The 21,485-nt window shown below is 42.9% G+C and overlaps 1 protein-coding gene across 5 annotated transcripts in view; it reads left to right on the forward strand.

The window, feature by feature from the left end:
* MEIS1 (Meis homeobox 1) overlaps positions 1-21,485 on the forward strand; it is a 111,115-nt gene that overhangs the window by 82,935 nt on the left and 6,695 nt on the right. For all 5 annotated transcript variants that reach the window (XM_042796055.1, XM_042796054.1, XM_042796056.1 and 2 more), the window contains exon 9: positions 4,578-4,654. In XM_042796055.1, the coding sequence (XP_042651989.1) occupies positions 4,578-4,654 (77 nt within the window). The remainder of the gene's footprint in view (positions 1-4,577; positions 4,655-21,485) is intronic.

Below are 21,485 nucleotides of genomic sequence, written 5' to 3' on the forward strand. Positions count from 1 at the left end.
CCGTTACCTACCAGAGTTTAGCTCAAGGTCATGTCGCCTTGGTGTATTACACTGAGCTCTGGAGGAGGCAGAAGGCTGGAGGAAGGGGATAAAAGGACTTCTGAAATGGTTCTCCCGGTGTGGTCAGCCAAGCGACGGCACTGCTGTGATAAGGGTGACCCTGGACGGTTGCCACGACATCCTTACAACGTAACATGCAACCTTTTGCTTGGAGATGGCCTCTGCCACTGTGCTGTGGCAGGGCTGGTTGGCAGTGCTGGTGTCGAGGCAGTTCAGTGCCACAAGGAGTTAGCAACTGGGGGGGGAGAAGGGGCAGTTTTGCTTCCTGTTATCTCAACAGTAAACTCTGGGCAAGATTGTTTTCATGTGTTTTCTGCCACCATTACCATGCGCTGCCATGTCAGGCAAGGCAGAGAGGGAGGATGAAGGGAGTGTTATTGATACCGGGTTAGAGATAAGATAAAGTCTATCACTGTCCTGGCATTCAGCATTTGCGGCCGGGGGTGGAAAATTTGAGGAAAGGAGTGCATTTGGACAAGGGGTATCACTAAGAGACAAACTTGGACGCTTTCCATCTGTATCTGCTGGAGACTTTACCCACTGGCTGTAGTCAAAGGTGGTAAAAAAAAAAAACAAAACAACTCTTATTGTTTGTTTTGCTAAAAATTATCTCGACTGCATTAAAAAGGGGCTTTTATTAAGACTGCTGCTCTCTAAATGCCATTCATAAAACAGTGACAAGAGAATATGATGGAAAGTTACATTTTTCTCTCTGTCACTTTGATTTCTTTGTTACTGCTAAAACGACTGCTCTGACTCATATTTTGCATAGTTATTTTTACCTTTTCAAATGTTCCTTAACTGTTCATATTACCCTGGGCAAATCCCCCAGGGATAATTTTCATTTGCATGCAGACTTTGATGGTGTTATTAAGCAATCACTTTCAGTACTAAGTCATTATTAAAAGTAATACCACAGAGCCTCAAAAACACATTAATGGTGCCAAACAATCCACATTTCAGCGCTAGATTTATGGGAAAGGAAAAGCACTAGGTCTCATACTGTTCGGTGGATGCTGCTCTGTACTGCTCTAGCAGCAGCAGGCATGATCAGAAACTCCTGGAGCTAGATTCAGAGCCCTTATCTGTTGTCAGCTTTATTCTTTCAAATACCATTTTCTTTTTATTATTTTTTAAACCTGCCTGCTTCCTACCTTTTTTGCACCCCCCTTGGACTTGCACTTTTCCTCTGGCCTTGGCAAGAAAGCCTTTCTGCAGTCTTCCAGTATACACAAGCTGGGCTGGTTCTGGGAAGGAGGGTCAGCTTTGCCATCTGTAATCACTGTTTTATGGCTTTCACTCGAGGTGTTAATGCAGATCAAATGGAAAACACTCCAGCAAGAGCGTTACAGCTTCTCGTGCTGCCCCACGTACGGTCCCAATCGTTAATTCTGATTATAAGACCTAAAGGTAATTCTGTTTGCTCTCCTAATGCATTGCAGCTCTCCCGGTGGTCCGGCATCTCTTTTCTCCAATTCCCATCTTGATCAATTGTTTGCAAATAATTAAGCTTTTAAGAGATAATGGTAGGAGCTAATGTACACAACAAAGTAAAGGTCTCAAGTCACTGTTTATTGAACAGTGGTACAATTTGCTTTGATATCCCAAAGTGATCCAGAGTGATAGGTAGACCTGCCAGCTGGAGTCAGTGCGGTGTTTTTAGACACACACTTCCATATATATTTATAAATCTCTATGTATTTATGTATTTCATAGAATCATAGAATATCTCAAGTTGGAAGGGACCCATAGGGATCATCAAGTCCAACTCCCGGCTCCTTGCAGGACTACCTAATACTAAACCATTTGACTAAGATATATATATCTCTCTATCTTTAGATATATATTTATATATATTTTATACATACACATTCAAATATAATACACATATATATACATATATCTCCATGCATGTGTCTTTATCCCTTTAAACGACCATTAGAAAGCTTTTGGAAGGCACCTGTCGTTATTGCATGGGTGAAATAAAGACCGACAGCAACAGTTTTGACTGAATTTCCTATTTCTTCATAAAATGGCAGTTCTCAGGGTTTCCCCCTTTCTCTGTTGCAATGTGATGTCTGCCTTTGCCTGTAGCACAGGCCTTCCTAGCCCTGTGGGTGGGAATGCAACAAGGCTTTGAATGTTTTTATAGCAACCTAGCCTGTAGCATGCTGATTCTTTGTCAAGTCATTTTTATTATTTTTTTTTTTTTTTAGCCTACAAAGGAACAACTCGTACGATCCACAGAAAGCTTATATAATAAGGATGCCCAGCATTTAAGATTATTTTAAGCCACACCGAATCAGAGTTAAAAAGCCTGCCGCATTGTGAACATTCAACTAAGAGGGATTAGCTATGTGAAGTCCCAGGCTGTCATGTGATTATGGCAATTACAGATTTATCATGAAATTCTAAAGTTTATGCTGTGCTAGGATATGAAAAAAAAAAAAAATCAGATGACCTTAAACATACCACAATTTGAGGAATTTGGGGTCTGGGACTTCTAAAGCAATTATTTTTACAGTGACTGTATTATTCTGATGGCTAATTTTATCCCGTCTTGTCTATTTGGAAAAAAGTCCAGAACAATTGAAAATTGCTTAATGGAGACAGAGTTCTCAATTCCAATAGCTAGAGGCTGTCTAGTAATTATTGCTTGCTGCATTAAATTAGACACAGTTTGTTCAATTACTTAAAATTAGATCACATGTAAGGTGGCAAAGCAAAATAAGAAAAAAAAGAATAATTTTGTCCTCGCTTGATAGCAGAGCAATGAAATGGGAAGTAAGCTATAAAGATGAAAATGTTACAAATCATCTCTGTAGGTTTTTTTTTTTTTGGACGGGAAGGAAAATGCTATGTTCAGATAGATAGACATAAGTCAAGTACGACTGTTTGTTGTGGATGAACGTGTGTGTAAGGTGGATGATAAAATTCATGCTATATTTTTGCATGTGTAAAATGCAAATTACCCATAAAAAAGAAGTAAAATCCCCTTCCCTGTGTCTTCCACTTTGCAGTTCTGGAGCTATTTCACATACTGACAAAAAATACAGCGGGTAGTTTATAGGTGTGCAGGTTATCTGTGGGTTTACCGTCAGGAAAACGGTATTTTTAAAAGAATGGGAAATTCCCCACAATTTTGGGGTGAAAAAAGCAGTATCTTTTGGAGCCAGTGGCCATGGCAATGGGATTTGAAATGGGCATGTTGGGCAAAGGGACGTTGCTGGATTTACAAGAAAAATTCCTATTTGGTCAAGCGAGATGAGGCAGGAATGTAACATAGCCATTAGATGTCAGATTATGCTGTTTACAAGAATATATAAAATCTGCTAAATAGTTACGATACCAATAAGATTGCAGAATTTTATGAGGTTTTAAATTCTTACACTTTACAAGGTTTCAGTTTACATCTCATATAATATTATGCCAAAGAATACATCCAAAGAATATGGGAATGTTTCAGGTAAAAAAGGGATGTTTGTATAACAGCAAATATTTTGTGACAGTCAACTGCTAAATGGGGTGTTGGGATAGGTCTAAGCACTTACATCAAATTATCTTTATTGAAATGTTATTAAGTACTTTGCAGCAAACCAGGTCTGAATGTGATGTGTACTGAGAACTGGGTGTCCAGGTTAGGAGCTGAGACAGATCTTCAAAACAGGATTTTTCCTGGGAATTGTTATGTTTGCAATATTTGGCCATTTCCTTTTGTGACAGTGACATTTTTACATGGAGGGAAAGGACATAAATGATATTTCTGAATTTCAAACTTGGATGTGGTTTTTGTTGTTGATTTATTAAGCAATCTGTATTCATGCAGAAGTGAATTTTCTGAGAAAGCAATCAAGTTCTCACAAGAAAGTTAACTTATGATTGAATTTTAACATTATCTTCAATTAAACCAGTATTTATTTTCTGTCTCTTAGGATTAGTAGAGCACAGCTATGTTAATGTCAGGCAAAAATGTGCTGATCGTTGACCTTGTATTGGCCTGTGTTCAAAACCCAGGCGTTTGTTTATGTTCAGGATGCTGATCTTACTTGCAAATTATTTTGGGGCACTGGCAAGATTTGTCTTCGCTATCTCAGAAAACATCAGCGTGTTTTAGAGAAGTGCTTTATTGCATTCGTTATTGTTCTGTGAAATACAGAAAAAAATAAAAGGTGATTTGACTCTAATCTGTCGTTCGAGACAAGTGCAAAAACTTTCAGCTAATGCAACAAATATCCTTCTTGAGTATCAAGGTACTGCCAGTATCCTAAGCAGTTATTTCTCCACTTCACTAATCTTTATAATTGGCTTGTCTTTTACTGCCTTTAATTAAGTGATGTAGTAGCCCATTAATAATTATAAAAGAGTGACACACCTCAGCATTTTCACCTTTCAATAATAGATGTCATGCTTCTGTTGTTTTTTTTTTGTTTGTTTTTCTTTTAATTTTAAATTAAATGTAGGCAAAAAAAAAAAAGTGCATTGTTTTAAATGTATATATTTATTTTGGTGTCTTATAGCACCCTTACCCTTCAGAAGAACAGAAAAAGCAGTTGGCACAAGACACAGGGCTCACTATACTTCAAGTGAACAATTGGTAAGTAATTTTCCTTAGTGTTTCTATACGGCCGCTGGCACCCTCCGGATAACGCTTTGCATTTTTGAGGACACACCCTGCCCTTGTCTGCTCCCCCCCGCCCCCAGCAGTTTACTGATGCAAAAAGGGATATAGCCGGGTGAGTGGCTTCAGTTATGAGAACTAGGAGGTTTACTACCGCAGAAAACAAGCCATATTTATTTTCCCATTGCTTGGGCAGATTTCCGTGTAATCGCATTTGGGTACCAGTCCTCCTCCTGGCTGAGGATGTCTTCTTCAATAGGAAGCCACATGCATTTTGAGAACTTTGGTCTTGGAAGGGGTTGAGCTGTTGGGTGAAAAAAAGGGCAATTGGCCCCATTTCTGCAGAGCGTATTGTAATTTTGGGATGCTGTCATACTTTTAAAAATGTTGTTACTGGGGTTTTTCTTTTTGACTGACATCCTTCTATCTCTTTACTGGTTTGCTTTAAAAGTCCAGTTTTTGAAAGCTTGACTAAACTTTGAAGACAACCTGGCTCTGCTGCTGAAGGATGGTGCAGAGCAATTTTATTTATTTATTCCAGCTAAGGGTTGCTGGAGCCCCTGGTCTGTTGTAGTAGCTATTTGTTTGAAGGAAACTGGGATTTGTGCAGTTTCTGCAGTGGATTTTGGGTTGCTGACTGTCCAGGAGGTGGTGAAGACAGGCAGTGAAAATTACTTGTGATTTTGAAGATTACTTGTGATTTAAGTATAAAAACGTATCAGCAAGGCCTTAAAAAAAAAAAGTATGATTTATTATCCTTTGTTACTGCATCAAAATGCAGGCTTCTCCCACTATCCCAGAACAAGTGTCGTATTTGAAGTGTATTGCAATCTAATACCTTGTAAAACTAAGTGTATCTAATTAATTGTCCTAATATTTTTAGATTAGTGTTTATGATGGGAAACCTTATCCTCTTTGAAGTAATATCCAGAAAATGGCCAAGGCAAACGGCAAGCCTGCTGGGGAAAAGGGAGGGAGGAATGCCAGTTTGCAGACAAAAGTATTTTTTTTCTGTTCAATAAGTGTCAGAGATTAATATTACTGAAGCTCTGATTACACGGCCTAATCCATTTTAGTGAATAAATTTGGTCTTGATGTCCATTGCACCTACATTAACAAACCCTTCTCTCTTAGAGAGAGTGGGAGCCTATGGGAGAGATTTCAGATATATTAAACCCCATTACAGAAAATGTAATTTCTGTCAATATAATCCCATGTATTCTTCAATTTAGTACTTTAGAGATAACAAGCTACTTACAATATATTTGCCTTTGGAGGATTAATTTACAAAGTGCACTATCTGGGAGACGCAGGCAGGCTCACATAAGCATAGCTTGTAAGGGTTATCAATTTCTGTGACCCCACAGCAGCCCTTGGAGATCAATTTTTTGAAGCCCTTTAAGACACTGAATAAAGGAAAATACCAAATACTTAGTGTATGTGAAGTATGCTTCCAAGATACCTACTTTAAAACGGAGGAATAAAAGGCGCTAAACATAAAATATGTGTTACAAGGAAAAGTAACTGACAGTATTTTGGCTCAGCCAGAAAAAATCAGCGTTTGCTTCACCTTTATGTCCTCCAATCTTCATCCAGCTGATACCCTAATGTATATGGTTGTCCTTCAGTTCGACAACAGGCGCTTTGGCTTGTTGAGAAGCTGTGTATGTTCGTCAGGGGTCTTATTTAACAATGGGTGGAGCGAGTGTGTGCTGCCTTGGAGGGGTCCGGGAGCGTAGGATTCAGCAAGGGCAACTGTGTCAGTTTAGGATGGGCCATCAAAGAAATTTTTCGAGATGATGAACGTGGGATGCTTTGATCTAAAGCTGGTGGAATTTCTCCCAAGTGAGTTTCCAGGGTGTTTTTCAGTGCCCATCTCGCATCAGATTTGAGGAGGTTTTACTTTGGCTTTGTGTCAGATGTGTTTTTATAAGTTCCTTAAGTGCAAGGGAAAAAAAAAAAAAAAAAAGTAGGTCAAAATACATTATAACTGAAGTCTTCTGGATGTAGGGCAGGCTTCCTCTGCTTGAGCTAGTTTGGCAATTCTGCTGTGGTGTTACAATTGTATAAATTATTGAGTCAATTCCCCTTCCCTCCCCAGCCCCACAAAGATTTAACACTATAGAGACAGCCAGGACTTTCTTAACTCACGTGTGGTGGGCAGAGATGCCAAAATACAGTAATTTAGCCCCTGCTTTTTGTAATGGATGCGAAGCAACAAGGAGACACTGGGGCCATGGCTGAGGGTGCAGGTTGCACACACACACACACACACACACACACACACACACACACACACACGTGCATCCTCAGGAAACATCCAGCCATGGGGTGACCAACAAGCTGCCCATCCCCTCCCAAATCCTGGGAGGTACGGGGCAACCCTCTCCCAAACTTTTGCTGAATCCCTTTTCTTCTAAGGCAGTATGCAGGAGAAGACGACTCTTCTTGCCTAAATTGTTTGCTGCAGGGAAGAGTTAACATATCATTTCTGGTTAGCTTTGCCTCTCTTTAGCAGACTCATAAGTCATTCAGCCACGGCTCGCAAAAAATTTTGCCTTCTTCCTTAGATTCTTCCAAACTTGTTAACACACATGTACATTTTTGTATTAATGATGAGTCATTGTAAATCACTGTTGCAGAGATTAAATAAAATGCTGAAGGGCAGGCTGGGTGCAGATCAGTCATAAATTATTGGCAGCAACACAGCATCTGGGAATACATGAAATGTGCATGAAAAACATAAACTCATGTCTGGTAGCATGGTCGTTAGCCCAGACTGGGAATGCTGGATTTTCTGGATGAAATTAGAAGTTTGCCACAGAGCAGTCAGTAAAGAGAGCATTTGTTTTCTGCAGATTGAAAGCATTTGAACAATTTTTTTTGTCATATTTTGAATGCCTTTACAGTATGTGCTAGTTGCATACTTCAGTTCTCTGCCATAACGAAAAAAATGGTGCTTTTCACATATGGTCTGCCCGGTGTTCGGGCTCCTTGGGTTGATGCACACAACTCCTATTGATGGTGGAGCAGTCACAGGAATGGGGTGATGATGTGAGACGTGCCAGAAAATGTATCAGTGGTAGGGCACATGTCTTCAAAAATACCACAGTTTTAACTCGACCCCTTTCCTTGGCTGGTTTTTTTTTTTTTTAAAGCAATGAAATAATCCACGCAGAGGATTTTTCCCTTTTTATTTCTTCACACACGACGATTTTGCTCATGAAAAAACAGTGTTGCCTTCTAGAACCATCTTTTTGCCACAGTCGTGTGTTTCTGTCATGGGAAGAGGGAGCTCTTACCCTGTTGGGAAAAAAAAAAAAAAAAAAACAAACAAAAAAACAAACCAACAACTACGGCAGGTAGGAAGGTAACAGAGTTCAAGATGTCGTTAGTCTAAATGAAACCTTCAGGTCTCCGTCTTGTTAGTTGTTTAACCCTGCAGCAGGTTAGGGTTTGAGGTAACGTGAACGAGAAGGGGCACTTGTATGATCTTGACAGCGTTGCATATATGGACAGGTTAATAAGGTGCTTTTCCCCAGTGATAAAACCCGTGATTGAAATATCCAGGAGGTGTGATCCAATCACTTCTTAACTCAGTTGAGAGCCAGCCAGGCTATATTGAACAATCTGTATGGTTTTCTTGTTTACTAAGTCCCAGCTGAATCTCTTCCCGTTAAGAACTAATGGTAAATAATTACTGGTGGTACTCTATGGAGAAGAGGGAGCAATTCTCATCAAGGGCAGCCTTAGGTGTCAGATGCTTGTTTATGTTTTAGGAAAATCTGGGTACACACGGATACATGTCTGTATATTTGTAGGATAATGTGGCTATATAACCTCTTTCTATGTGCATGCCTGTATGTGACTATCACTCTAAATAGAGTTGCATAAAATACCCTTGTGCTATCTAGGGCATAGACCAGACAATGATGGAGCAGCTAGTCAATATTTCATCCTACCCTCATTCTTCAGTGCTTCATTTGTTGAGCTGTATTCAAACCGTGCTTGAAGATGGAATTAATAATTACTGCTGGACTTTCCTATGGCACTTACTGCTGTAATATGCAAGTTGTCCGCTGACCTCCGCTTGCCTATACATGCGTACAAGGTTGTGTGTCTGCATGATATTTTTACAGTTCCCCTGCAAAGAGAGAGAGAATAGTGTTGTCCCAGTTCACAAGTGAAGAAGTGAGGCTCAGGGAGGTCCAGGTCCAGCACAGCCACTGGTTTTGGGTTGGTCTGGGACTGCGAGATGTCTCAAAATGACAGCAAGTTATCCATATTTAAGGTCCAACAACCACTGAAGCTCCAAATTTGGAGTGCCTCAGCATCTGACATTGCAAACCTCTGGTGTTGGGTATGGAGAGATAAATCAGTAACTGGTGAAAAGACTGGGTTTGATGATAAACTCAGTGGCTCCCAAGAAGTCCAAGGCAGCAGCAGAGCTGAATGCTCTTCTTTAGTGTAGAGTTCAGCTGATTCAAGCAGGACTGCTTTGCTTTTCCTGCCATTTGCTGCCTTATTTGTTCAACTTTGACAAAGTTTATTTCCTGTAGAAATCAATTTTTCTACATTATAGAGCCCTGGCTTGTTCTTACAACAAACATAATGGTCATTGGGGTGTTTGAGGCATTAGGCCCTTTCAAAAATTGTACTTTGAGCTGATAAGTGAACTGTTTGCATATAAAATAGATTAAAGAATAAGGTGCAAGCAGCTCTAGTAATGTTTCCTAACTCATGGGTGCTTGATTTTATGAGCTTGGCTTCTTTAAATGTCAGTTTTGTGTATAATTTCCTAGGCTTGCAAAAAAACCCAACAAACCCCAACCAAACACACTGGAAAAAATTATCAAATTATGTAAATTTCCCTGATCCATTCTTAGAGACAGCTGAGGTTACTTCTGATGAAACTTTGGAAGGAAGAAGTTTTTAAAAGGCTCCAAGACCAGCCTAAAGATGTGTTTGAAAAATCTGGGATGGGTTTGCAATAGGAAGACCAGACCACCTCACTGTATGTAGCACAGCCAGCTCGGGTCATAGACACCCAGAACTACTTTATTCCTCTTTTAGCCCCATCACAACGCCCCTCCAACAGGAAATTTTCTCCTGCCTCCGTTTCTTTGCTCCCGGGTGAGCGTAGTGGTAGAGTTTTGCTGCAGTAGTCGCATGGGGCAGAGGACAAGGCGCCTTGCCCTGGCACCGACAGCCGGGGCGGCATGGTGGGGACAGGAGGATTTTGCGTGTCTCCCGGGGGATCACTCCCCAGCACCCAGCGATGAAGGGGGGAGCATCGCTGCGAGGGGTGTCCTTCCCATCTGCTCACTGGCCAGTGCTGGCTCGCAGACGGTGGTGGGGTTATGGATGGAGCAGATGGGGCAGCTGCGGGAGGGTGCGGATTGGGAGATGCAGATATGGGGCGGGGGGGGGGGGCACAGGGGGAGATGCTGATGGGAGGTGCAGATGGAGGGATGCGGGTGGGGGGGATGCTGATGGGGGGGGATGTGGATGGGGACAGATGCTGACGGGGCAGATGGGAGGGATGCGGATGGGGCAGATGCAGAAAGCCCCTGCCCGCCCCTCCACAGAGCTGCAGGGGCTCTCCACCCTGCCACCTTTTGGAAAACTGTCCCAGGCCCCCGTTTTCCCACTGTGTTTTTTTTATCATAGCATGCCTGGGGTTCGGTGCCTCGAAAACACACCCCAAACACCCCCAAAGCCTGGTGATTCCCACGTGTTGAGCCCCATGTTAGCCCCTTAGGAAGGGATGGAAAGGCTCCTTCATGGGGTTGGGCATTTAATATAGACATCATCTTCACTCAGTTCCTTCGCTGAGGGTGACACTCACCCTGAGCAAAAGGCCAGCACATGACCAGTGCACCACTTTAGTCCCACTTAAGCACTATTTTTAGGGTGTAAGTGGGGGAGGAGGCTGGCAGGGAGGGAGCACAGCAAAAGCAGGTGCTGCTCCCGTACGCGGGGGTGGGTTTTCACCCCTACTTCCTACCAAGTCACAGGCTACAATAAATAGGCAAAATATTTGGTTTGCCACTTTGCAGAGCACATCACATGGAGGGATTTTTAGTCCTAGGCTAGTAAAATATCTGCTTGTTTTCAGACGTATCTATTACTGCTTTTGTTGCAGTAAACAGATTAAACGAGAAAAGGTCAAGATGCAATTTGAATCTGTGTAAGAACATAACAAATACTTTTCTCAGTAATCAGATACAGTAAATACAAGTACTTATTTACTTGTAAATGTTAAAACATTCACAAATTATCCTCTCAAGTTCAGCAATATGAACTTAACCATCAGATTTTGGAAACTATTTACTTTTCTATGTGATTCAAGAATACATATACAGATGTTATTTAAATACTGTTTTGTGAATTGGAATACATGCAAAAGCAGGAAAAAATATAAATAAGAAAGACTATATGTTTCAAGTTTAACAAATATGTAATTTGTTGTTCCAGAGTAAAATAAGACAGTAGGTGTTTGCAACGTGAAAATTATCTCCCCAAAAAAACCTACAAAACCCCAAGAAAACTATTAAAAAAAGGATCTCGCTGGGTGAATTGTTACGCCATTTGAGCAATTCAGAATATGTGCAGTAAATTAGCTGTTCTAAACGTGCCATGTGCCGGGCTTTTCAAGCAGATTTTTACATTTATGTTTTCACTAAGTCTTAGCTAATTGTTATGCCTTTCACCTTGAATGCCAATTGTAATAATAATATTACATCTGTAGTCTATTTCTCTGTTCTTAAATTACAGCAATCAGGAATACTCACTAGGTAAAATCCTGTATAGTTACTCATAAGAAAATATTGAAATCAGACGAAAAAATGTTTAGCTTGCATATTGCCTTAGACAGCCCTGGAGAGCAGCCAGGCAGCCAAGGTATTATTAGAAAAGCTGAGCAAATAGCTTACAGGGGGAAGAATTGTGAATTTAGAGCCATCAGGTACCATCGTATCACTGGATTTTAGGCTGGCATTTTTTTTTTTAGTTCAATAAAGCCATTTAAAAATACAGTGCAGCGGTTTAAATGTGTGGGGTTTGGGTTTGGTGCATGGCTTTAAGGAGTAGTGAGACAGTATTGGCACAAAGCATGGGTATTTTTCCAAAGGGGGCAGATGCTTGGGGGAGCAGTTTTTGGGGGAAATGCTCTCCTTGGCCTCTGGGGCTTCAGGTGGAGCAGAGGAAGGGCTTTCGCCCTGGAGAGCTGATAGACCCTGGATTTCTTGCTCAGTCATGCCTTGGCAGTCTCCATGTACCCCAAACTGCCCCAGAACAGGGGTCACCCTGTCCAGGAGCACCAGGAGGGGATGTTGCCCCTAACCATTGCTCTGGTAGCCCCTGCACTCAGGCTGGGGAAAAGCAGCAGAGGAAACACAATTTATTTCAAGAGAAAACATGGAATTGTTTTGCACAAACTAACAGACTAACTAGTGGTGCCCTGAGCATTGAGCAAATAAAATAACTGGTGTTTTGAAAGGGAGAAAGGTCAGTTCCCACCACAGAGCATCACCTGGTGCAAACAGGGTTTACCTGCCAATAGTCTTGACTAACAAAAGGTGCTCGGCATTTGAGAAGTTAATACACAGCCAAAAAAAAACTGTCTTCCCTTGGGCCTTCCATCCTCTTCTGAGGTGGTTTTGTACCTGACAAACTTTTTTTTTTAGTTGGTGCATTAATATTCTACAACAAATGCACTGTCAGGTGTCAGGGAAATAAGATGAAACAGCGCCGTGCAAACATTCACCACTTGTTCTTTTCTCCACTCCTGCCCTAGCTTTGCTCTGCAGGATCAAGGTAGGGGTCAGAAGGCTTTGTTTGGTACTTTTTATTTTAAAAGGCTGAGATTCAGGCGTGCACCATCTCTAAACAAGAGTCTGGCTTTAAAAAAGCCCATCCCGGACACTATTATATTGTGGAAATGCTGCATTGCAAACAAGAGGAGGGCTCTGCATCATCTTCTGTAAATACAGTTCTCAGGGCTTGGTTTCTTTTTAGTGCAAGAGATGCTTCTGTCAGGAAAATATACAATATATATAAATAAATAAATAAACCCTCAATATTAAAAAAAAAAAAAAAAAAAAGAAGAAGGGAAGAGCAATGGTTTGTCATTGCTTTGCAAGTCAGGTTTTGGTCCAATCTTGTCATAGCTATCTGAAGTGTGTTTACATATAGTTTACCTTTCTGGTATTTTGTGCTTGCACAGGCCTGATCTCCACCTATTTTGTGTCAACAGTTGCTGAGATTGGTGTAGAGCAATTAACCACTGCAAACTGAAACACCAACATGTGGAGAAAGGTGCCCTCAGAGACCCTCTCTTGCACTTAGATCAGGCGCTCGCACCGGGCTGCACCTGCATAAAACAAACTGCGTGGTTAAAAAGTCAGCCTAAAATATTAAAAATGGGGCAAATGTTGCCTCCTTGGCTAAACCAATTTTCTCTTCTCAAAAACGAAACACAGCCAGAGGCACAGGGCGAGGACATGCTTTTGAGGGCGTGTGTTTTGCCCTGCCTGCCCTGAAATTATTTCAGTGTAAATGATGTATGGCTGGCTATAGCAGTGTTAGTGCTAGCGAGGTTATTTTACTTTTAAAAAAGAAAAGAAATGGCAGCAGATGCTGCTGGAAAAATATTACTTCCGCAGTTCTTCAACGAAATCTAGGTCATGTAACAGTTTCATGGGTTATTATTTTTTTTTCCCTGCCCAGGCACTGTAGTCCTTGTGGCTTTCTTTGGCTAATGATAAAGCACAATGGCAATAATTCAGATTTATCTCAGAGATGTCTGACTTCTCACCTGGTTTATAAAGGTGGTTTATACCATCTGGGGGCTGATCCCTAAGGTTTCTGTGTCCCATGGTCTCACAAATTCTTTTTATCTTTGACATTCCTCTGACCTCCCCGGGTGTATTTTGTTTGCGTTGTTTTCTGAGGGTGCCTTTTCTCCTGCACTGAGTAAAATGCTGTCAGGAGTAGGATTATAAGCAAAATGAATTACTTCACTTAATGGGAAATTATGTTCAGATAAAGTAGATTACAAAGTAGGTTATTAGTAGTGGTTAGAAAACAATGTTTTGAAGTAGGATGTCTGGGGGGGGAGTTTGTCCAGAAGCCTGGGGTTGTTTTTCAGGTTGGCTGTGACTCAGAGTTGTATCTTTTATGATTTCTGGGGAAAAAAAAAAAAAAAAAAAAAAAAAAAGGAAAAAAAATATTCAAACCAGTTTTTCAGCTGCCCACATCACACAAAATAGACTAACGCCCTTGTGTTTGTTGTGTCGGTAGTGGTGGGGAGAAACAACCGCAGGAATCAGAGCTGCCCTTGTCTGCCCCGAGCTGATGTCTCAGGGTATAGACCAGAGCAATGGCAAAGCATGTTTTTTGTGTGAGTAACAGGTCCTATATAGGGCTTCATTATATCTTCTCCTCTTTGAGGGCTCCGGGGGTGGTTTCGACCAAAGAGACATGTCAGGGCTTTTGATTTCGCTACCCTGGGTTCACTTCTCCTTGTCCTGAAGGCTGGAGGAGCTGGTGTGGGGTGGCAGGGTACAAAGTTACTCCGTACTCCGTAAGTAGCCTTCTGTAGGCGAGGAGGGTGAGAAGATCTGTCCAGGAGAGCAGGCATGATTTCTCACATCCTTCAGCGAGTGGGAACACACCTAAACCAGCAGCCAGATGTGGGAGCAGCCTCCCTACTTCCTCCTGGGCTGGAGGACCCATGCAGTATGCAGTGTAGGTAGGAGTGAACAGGAAAAAAACTGTTTGGACAGGGCTTCCTACCTGATGTATGGAAAAACCTTGGACCTCAAAGGAAGAATCTCTGTGTTTAGATCGCTTGTGTGGCAGGAGAAAGCTCAGAGATCGTGCAGGCATGTCGCACGAGCACTATGTTCCCTTAAATAAGAGGTTATGCTGAATCAACAGAGGATAAGGAAGTTGTTGGAAGAGAGAGGAGCGTTTTCAAAGAAGTAGCAAGTATTTTGCCATCAGTTCTCACCCATTCCCAGCATAATCCCTGCCATCGAGCGGAACTCGGGTTGTTGGTTTAAAGTGGTCTGCTGAAGACAAGCCCCGGGGCTACATGGGTGGCGTGCCCCGCACCAGGACGTGAGGTACGGAGTCCAGACATGCTCTCCTGAAGGTTCAGATGGAAAGTTGGGGTCCAGACCCCACTCAGAGTGGGGAGAAAACCTCAAGCTGGGGGATGTGAATCGGGGTTGGGGCTGCTCTCGAAGCTTGCGGAGAGCCTGCGCACCCTCTGCCCCACGCGTTTGGGAGGTCCTGGGGTTTGTGGCATCATTTGAAGCGCGTACATCTCTATCCCAGCAAAGACAGTGTGCTGTAGGGCACTGGGGCGATCGCTCTCCACACCTGCAGCGGGACAGCAACCAGGCAGCAGCAGTTTGTGGGCAGGGAGAGCATTTTTATGGGAGGCAAGGTGTTTGGCTGGTAGCGTGTTGTGTACCCAGCCGCAGTGCTGTCTGGGGTCCAGCGCTGTCCCAGGCGGGAGTTAGAGCAGCCTTAGTGCTGCTCTGCTAGATGAATGCTTGCCATATTCCTTAAAGGCTAATTGTGGCACACGGAGATCAGCAGCGTACAGCTGCGCTGGGATTTGGGAGCAGGGAATAGACGGGAGGTCAGCTCCACTGGCGCTTTGCCATGTAAAGATTTCCCCTTACATCATCTGGCTGCCGAGGGCGAGTTTACATCTGCTTTGCACCCCGAGGGAATTGCGGTGTCAGGGAATGAGGTTGCAGCGAGCCCTCCTCGGCACAGCCCAAGACCTGCAGCACGGCCTCTGCTCTGGCGCCCTGGCATCGGCGGGGAGATGCCTGGATGCCGGATCGGGATTTTCACCGGGAACTTTCCATGTCGGCTGAGATTTTTCGAGTGGGATTTGTGGATGGGAGGGGAGGAGGAGAAGGAGGAGAGTGTACCAGAAAGGCCAGCAAGCAGCTCGCCTGTGGTGTGGGAGGGCACTGGAGGTGGGCAGAGCAGGGAGGGCACTGGTGACGGGCAGAGCAGGGAGGTGCATCTTCAGGGAGCCCTTCCCTGGACACGGTGGCTCTTCAATCCTCTCTAGCATGTCCCTCCCTTGTTTTTCATTCAGAACTAACCACATAAATACAAATAGGCTTTATCTCCATCCTGCTGGGGAACAGGGAAAATTTTGCAAGTAACAGGTCTTGTTTCCTGCCCAGCTTTCTTCTAGAAAAGACCCATCAAGCAGTCACCGGCCACGAGCCCTGCTCAGAGATGGGGCTAGGGGAGCTTTTGGGCCAAGGGAAGAGCAGGGCCGGGAGCTTGTGGGTCCTATCTCAGTGGAAAGCCTCTGGCCATCCCGTCTGTGTCCAGAGCACAAGCCACCGCTGGGCTGACTGCCACCCCCGAGGTGGTCCCTGCGTGGTGTCCCGTGGGGCTGGTGGTAGGGTGGTCCCCCAAATCCGCTCTCTTTCTTTGGAGGCAGGATGCGTCCCACAGTGATTTGAGAAGAAAGCATGTCGTGGAGCAGGAGGAGAAGCAGGGCTCGAGGGCTTGGGAGCAGAGCAAGCACAGGAGGTGGCCAGAGGCAGAGCCGGTGCGTGTTGGGCTGGCCAAAATGTAGGGCATAGGCAGCTCTCTTACAAGGAGTGCATACCTGATCCCATCTCTCTGCTTTCTATTTTTGCACTCGATATGCTCGCTGCGTTAGTAGGGTTGGCTTGGGAGAGATTCAATAGCACTCTCCTGCTTTAAAACAACTTTTCTGAATGCACAACATGAATCCATCGGTGGGGTCACATAGTAATGCTTGAAGTCAGAAGCTATTTTTAAAACTAAATTGCAGAACCACACATGGCTTTCATTAGTGCTTTACATCAAATTTGTCAGCTAATTAGTGGTTTTTCATCACTAGTTTTTGCATAGTATTTTATTTGTTCGCTCTTCAATATTGTCTTGGAACACCCCCAGCCCTATATACAGTCCCTGGCACTGGTGCTGCCAACATAGGAGGGGAGGAGAGGAGAGCTTTCAGGAGACCTTCCCGACCCTCCTGATAGATGGACTCGCTGCGTTTGGAGTATATTCCAATATTACGTGTCTGGAGTGGGTGGTTAGCAGCCTGTGTACTCTCTTCCCTCCCTACCTCCATTTAGTGTTGTAAATGATGTATTACAGTCCTGAATTGTCTTCAGTTTGGAGGAGGAGGAGGAGGAGAAACCAGGAAGAGTTGCCAAACATGACTTCATAAGGTTTGACTTTAAATTGAACAAAGTTTCTCGAGTGTCTTGGATTTTTTTTTTTTTTTTTCTTTACAAATAAAGGGAGTACAGAGAGCATGGTTTGCTAATGACTGGTAGTTACGGGTCATTAAGCTCACTAACTGACTTCAGGATCAGAACTTTCTAATAATGGCAGTAAGCACTCTTTTAACATTTATTTCTCATTTTAGGGATGGGGAGATGTGATTACCATTCAAAAGTCTGCAGTTATTTTTTCTGTTCATAGTTACAGAGGGAGCTTGCTATTTTTAAGGCTGTTTTTAAAACATTTGAAAGTACTCAGTGAAATAATTTCTGTGTTTTTTCCTTTTCTTTAACTAAGTCCTTTAAAAAGCTCTGGAAAACAAATACACAGGAAAAAAAATGAAAATATGTTAAAATAAGGAATAAAGCAGCTACTGAAGTGTAATAATCCCGGTTTATAGCACACTTTCCATTTAAATTGTTTTTATTAGAGATAAACCTGTTAAGCGTTGAGGAATTAAGTGCTGAATAGAAAAGGTTGTTTCATTGCTATATAAATGAAGGATCCCAGTATGCAGAAAAGAATATGGCTGGTTTTACAAGTGAATTATTTGCCAGTTTGAAGGGTTCTGGTTACTTTGACATCTGTTATAAAAGTTATGATTTGTTTTTTGTCAAGAGGGATACTGTTTTTCTTCGGAGGGGCGAGAGGGATTTTAGCACTGGGGTTTGTAGGTACTGTGGGCTTTCTCATCGTCCTTACGCCTGGTTTGCTAGAAGGAGCTCAAGGAGAAAATGAGGCAGAGAGATTTTCGGGAATTTCTTGGCACTGCTGGTGATACACAGACTTCTGGCATGCGACGCTTTGGGACAATATTGAGAGGGAGCAGCCTACAACTCCAAGTATCAAAAGTTAATAATGGTGTGAAACTCTCCTCATTCGGGAGGGCTAGGGGAGAGAAAAATTCAATATACTGCTAAGCCTCAGCATCCCCTTTCAGACAGCTGGTCCTGGAAAATCTCATTCAAAGACTGCAAATTGGAAGTCCCCGCAATCGTTCTGTTGATTCTTGAGCAAAGGTGACTTTGGAAATTTGTGACAGCAGAGGAAGGTCTTGTTTTATTCACTCAAAAGAGGTGAAATACAAGGGGAAGGGAAAAAGACCAGATCTGTGCAGAAAATGTTGCGCGGGCTGTAACCTGAGCCTTAGCAAACTGTTCCTTTTGGAGGGTTTGGTGACCCTCTGAAAATCCTTGCTCTCTGGCTGCTATTATTGTAGCCAATTTCCAACTAAAATAAGTCTTTTGTCATCACCAGCCATGCCGCCTCTCGCTGAGAAGAAACAAAACTTGTGCGTGGCAGCGAGGGCGGCCAAGCTGAAGGTCAGAGTGCAGAACTGATTGCTGCGTCCCCGGGGCCGCGGCTGGATCTCACCCGTGGGACCAGCGATGCACCAACTGGGGAGGCTGCCAGTGACCTCTGGAGACAGACCCCAGGCCAGAAGCCTCAGAGAAAACATCCTAATAAAATGCAAATCGGAGAAGAGAGGGTTTCCTCCTCCTCTTTAGGATTATGCAGGTGGAATAGCTGGGGGTTTTTTCTTGCTTTTTGGGACATGGCAGAAAGCACAATCACATGTATCCAAAAGGGCTAGGAAAAGTTAACTTGAAAAAAATAATACATACTTTAAACTTCTGTGTTTGCCCAACTGTTCAAATGTTTCCTCCATGCCAGATCCTTCTCTTGGGAAAAAAAAAAAAAAAAAAAAAAAAAAAAAAAAAAAAGGCAACCCAAAGCATTGTTTTGCAGAGTTCTCAGCTCTCCGTGGGCAGGGAGATGGGTACAACTTGTACACTGAGGGATCTCATTTTGTTTGTGCCACTGTTGATTCTGCTCCTGGGGGGGGGAAAACCCCAAACCAAAAAACCCCTTTGACATCGGAGCAAAGGTACCAATGCATAGAGTAGAGCAATGATATGGTGAAAAATACTTTATGCAAGTCTTTGAGCCTGTGCGGGTCTTTACTCACATAAGTAAGGTTATGCAGCTGTCTTACTAACTTAAGTTTTATGCCGAGTTATATTTTGACAATACTCTATTTGAGTAGCATTTGATATGCAAGTATCTTTTTTAGGTCCTAATTCCTCTGAACTTTTAAAAATCTGAGTGATTTAGGGTTTCATTTTCTTAAGATAAGTGAATGTGAACATACAGGAAAAGGGGCAGTGTGATTTTTCCTGTCAGCTTTTCTGTTCCATCATTTTTGCTGGTGTTACGTCAGCCTGGAGCTTTGAAAATTCGAAGAGTGATCAAAAGATCTTGGCCCTTCTATCAAGGAAAAAAACAGAGAGTATGAAGAAATTATCTCCATGCCCATATATTTCTGCAACAACAGCTAATTCACAATTTAGCTTGCAAAGAGTTCTCAAATGTGATTTATAAACATAACAGCACTGCATTGTGCTCTCTCAAGGCAAGCCACATTAATAGTTTTAATCTGGTGGGTTCTTACGAATTCCAGGTTTGAGTTGCAGGAAGAAACTTGAAAGTGAATACTTTCTTCTTTTTTTTTTTTTTTAATGCATAGTGCTTTGGAGTCTACTATAATGCAAAGTAAAGCGTTCTGTTACAAAGGCAGGGAGGATAGGACAGAAGGTTAAAGGGCATCCTGGAAACAAACAGCTGGACCAGTTTATTTAAACAGATACAAGGATGGGGAGCTGACCTCCGTTTGACTTCTAGTGGGAGGAGCGAGAATGTCATTTTATTACTTTGCCCAGAAGGAAAATGTTCTTGCGTCTGAATTCCCCCCCGAAGACATCCAAACGCTGGGCTGTTTGGCAGAACTGCTACTTATAGAAAATACTTACATGAATGCGTAGGAAGTAGATAACTGTTAAGTACCTGTGTGTAAAATGTTCTTAAAGCAGATATCCCAAGCGATAGCGTGGGGCAAACAGGTGAGAATATGTTTTACTGTAGGCACATCTTGTGGATAATTACTGGTAAATTCTAGCTATATAGTTTATTATTCTAGCTATATAGTTTATTATTGAGCCCCCCCCTTCTTACTTAAAGCGTTTGTAGTTTTGGAGGAGAAGGAAGAGAAGGTTGTGAAGTTGGGGTGTGCGTGCTTAATGTTGCTCTGGGTTTCTGTGGGGTAAAAGCTTTGGGCGAATGAGGGTTTCGGTGATCAGCCAATCTCACTGCTACCAAAACCCCTTCCCTCCTGCCACAGTAACAGGTCCTGGCAATCAGGCAAGAGAAGGATGGAGTAAACGCAGCAAGAGCCTGCCAGGCTTGCAGAAAGAAATGGCTGGGGCACTGGGGTTTTGTGTTGTTGTTTTACTTAGGAGAGTTACTGTGAAAATTGCTTTCTGCAAATGCAGATTACAGATATTAAACAATTTTCTAATTGGTCATGGAGCTAAGGCAGCTAATGGGGGAAAAAAAGCAGATTTTTTTTAATTGCTTATTTTGCATGGTGTTTGTGCTACACCTGTGCTTATAATGAGAAAGGAGAATTAGTCTAACCTTCTGCTCACATGATTCTAATTTTCATGGTTTGTACAAGATAATGATAAACTGATTTGCAACACTGCTTGCTGGAGTTGAGGGGGGGGGGGTGTTTACTGGAATTCTGTAGAAAAATCGGTCCAATACTGTTGCTGACAAAACGTGACCTAGTTCAGGTGAAAGGTTTCCAGATCGGCGCCTGGAATTGGTGCCTTTGAGCCCATCTTCTTGAGATGGGTTTGATTAGGACTCAACATCTTGATTCATTTTTCCAGGAGTTTGGGTAACGGGAGTCAGTCAGGAATGGGAGATGGGAGGAGACCAAAATCGCTGTGCTTGTCTTTGCTGAGGGCTAAACAAACACCCCGGGGCCGTGGTTTTCGATTCTTCGCCCCACCGGTGTGGGGGAATGGGTGGGCAGAGCCGATTCCTGCGGGAAGGTCCCGGTGGCTTTGTCCCTGCAGCAGGAGAGCTCCTGCTAAGCCACCCCAAGCAAAGGCAATGAAAACAAGCACCAAGTAGCCCTTTGTGGACTTTCCCATTGCATTTTGCAAGTACAGTGTGGTTTTACTCATGCTCACGCTTCTTCCTTTACTAGTAAATATTGTGGCATACACGTTTTTATTATTCTTTTTCTCTCTCACAAAGAATGTAAAGTCTGGTTATGAGGCTTTGCCGTGATTAAATCTCAGTGGAGATCTTTTCCAAATGGTTTTTAACTAAGCTTTCTGATGAGCGAAACCACAAGAGAAGTTCTTCAAATGCTCTTCAGATAGATTCCCAGCCATGGTTTAGAGCCTCCTGATCTCAGCGCCACGTGGACTGCCCGCAGAGGAGACTGGGGCACTTGTGATCCTTCTCCTTCTTCTCTTTTGCTCCAAATTATTTTGAATATTCCTCTCCCAAATAAGTATTGCAAGAGTAACTGAGGCAAAGAGCTACAAAAATGCAAGGAGTGTGGTTTCAGATGGATATTTTTAAAAACGGCCGTACCTTTTTTTTATTTCCAAAGATCTGCTTTTCATTGTTCAGGGGGAATTTTCAG

The sequence above is a fragment of the Tyto alba genome, unplaced genomic scaffold, assembly GCF_018691265.1.
Source record: "Tyto alba isolate M040663 unplaced genomic scaffold, T.alba_DEE_v4.0 Super-Scaffold_22, whole genome shotgun sequence".
Lineage (NCBI taxonomy): Eukaryota > Metazoa > Chordata > Aves > Strigiformes > Tytonidae > Tyto > Tyto alba.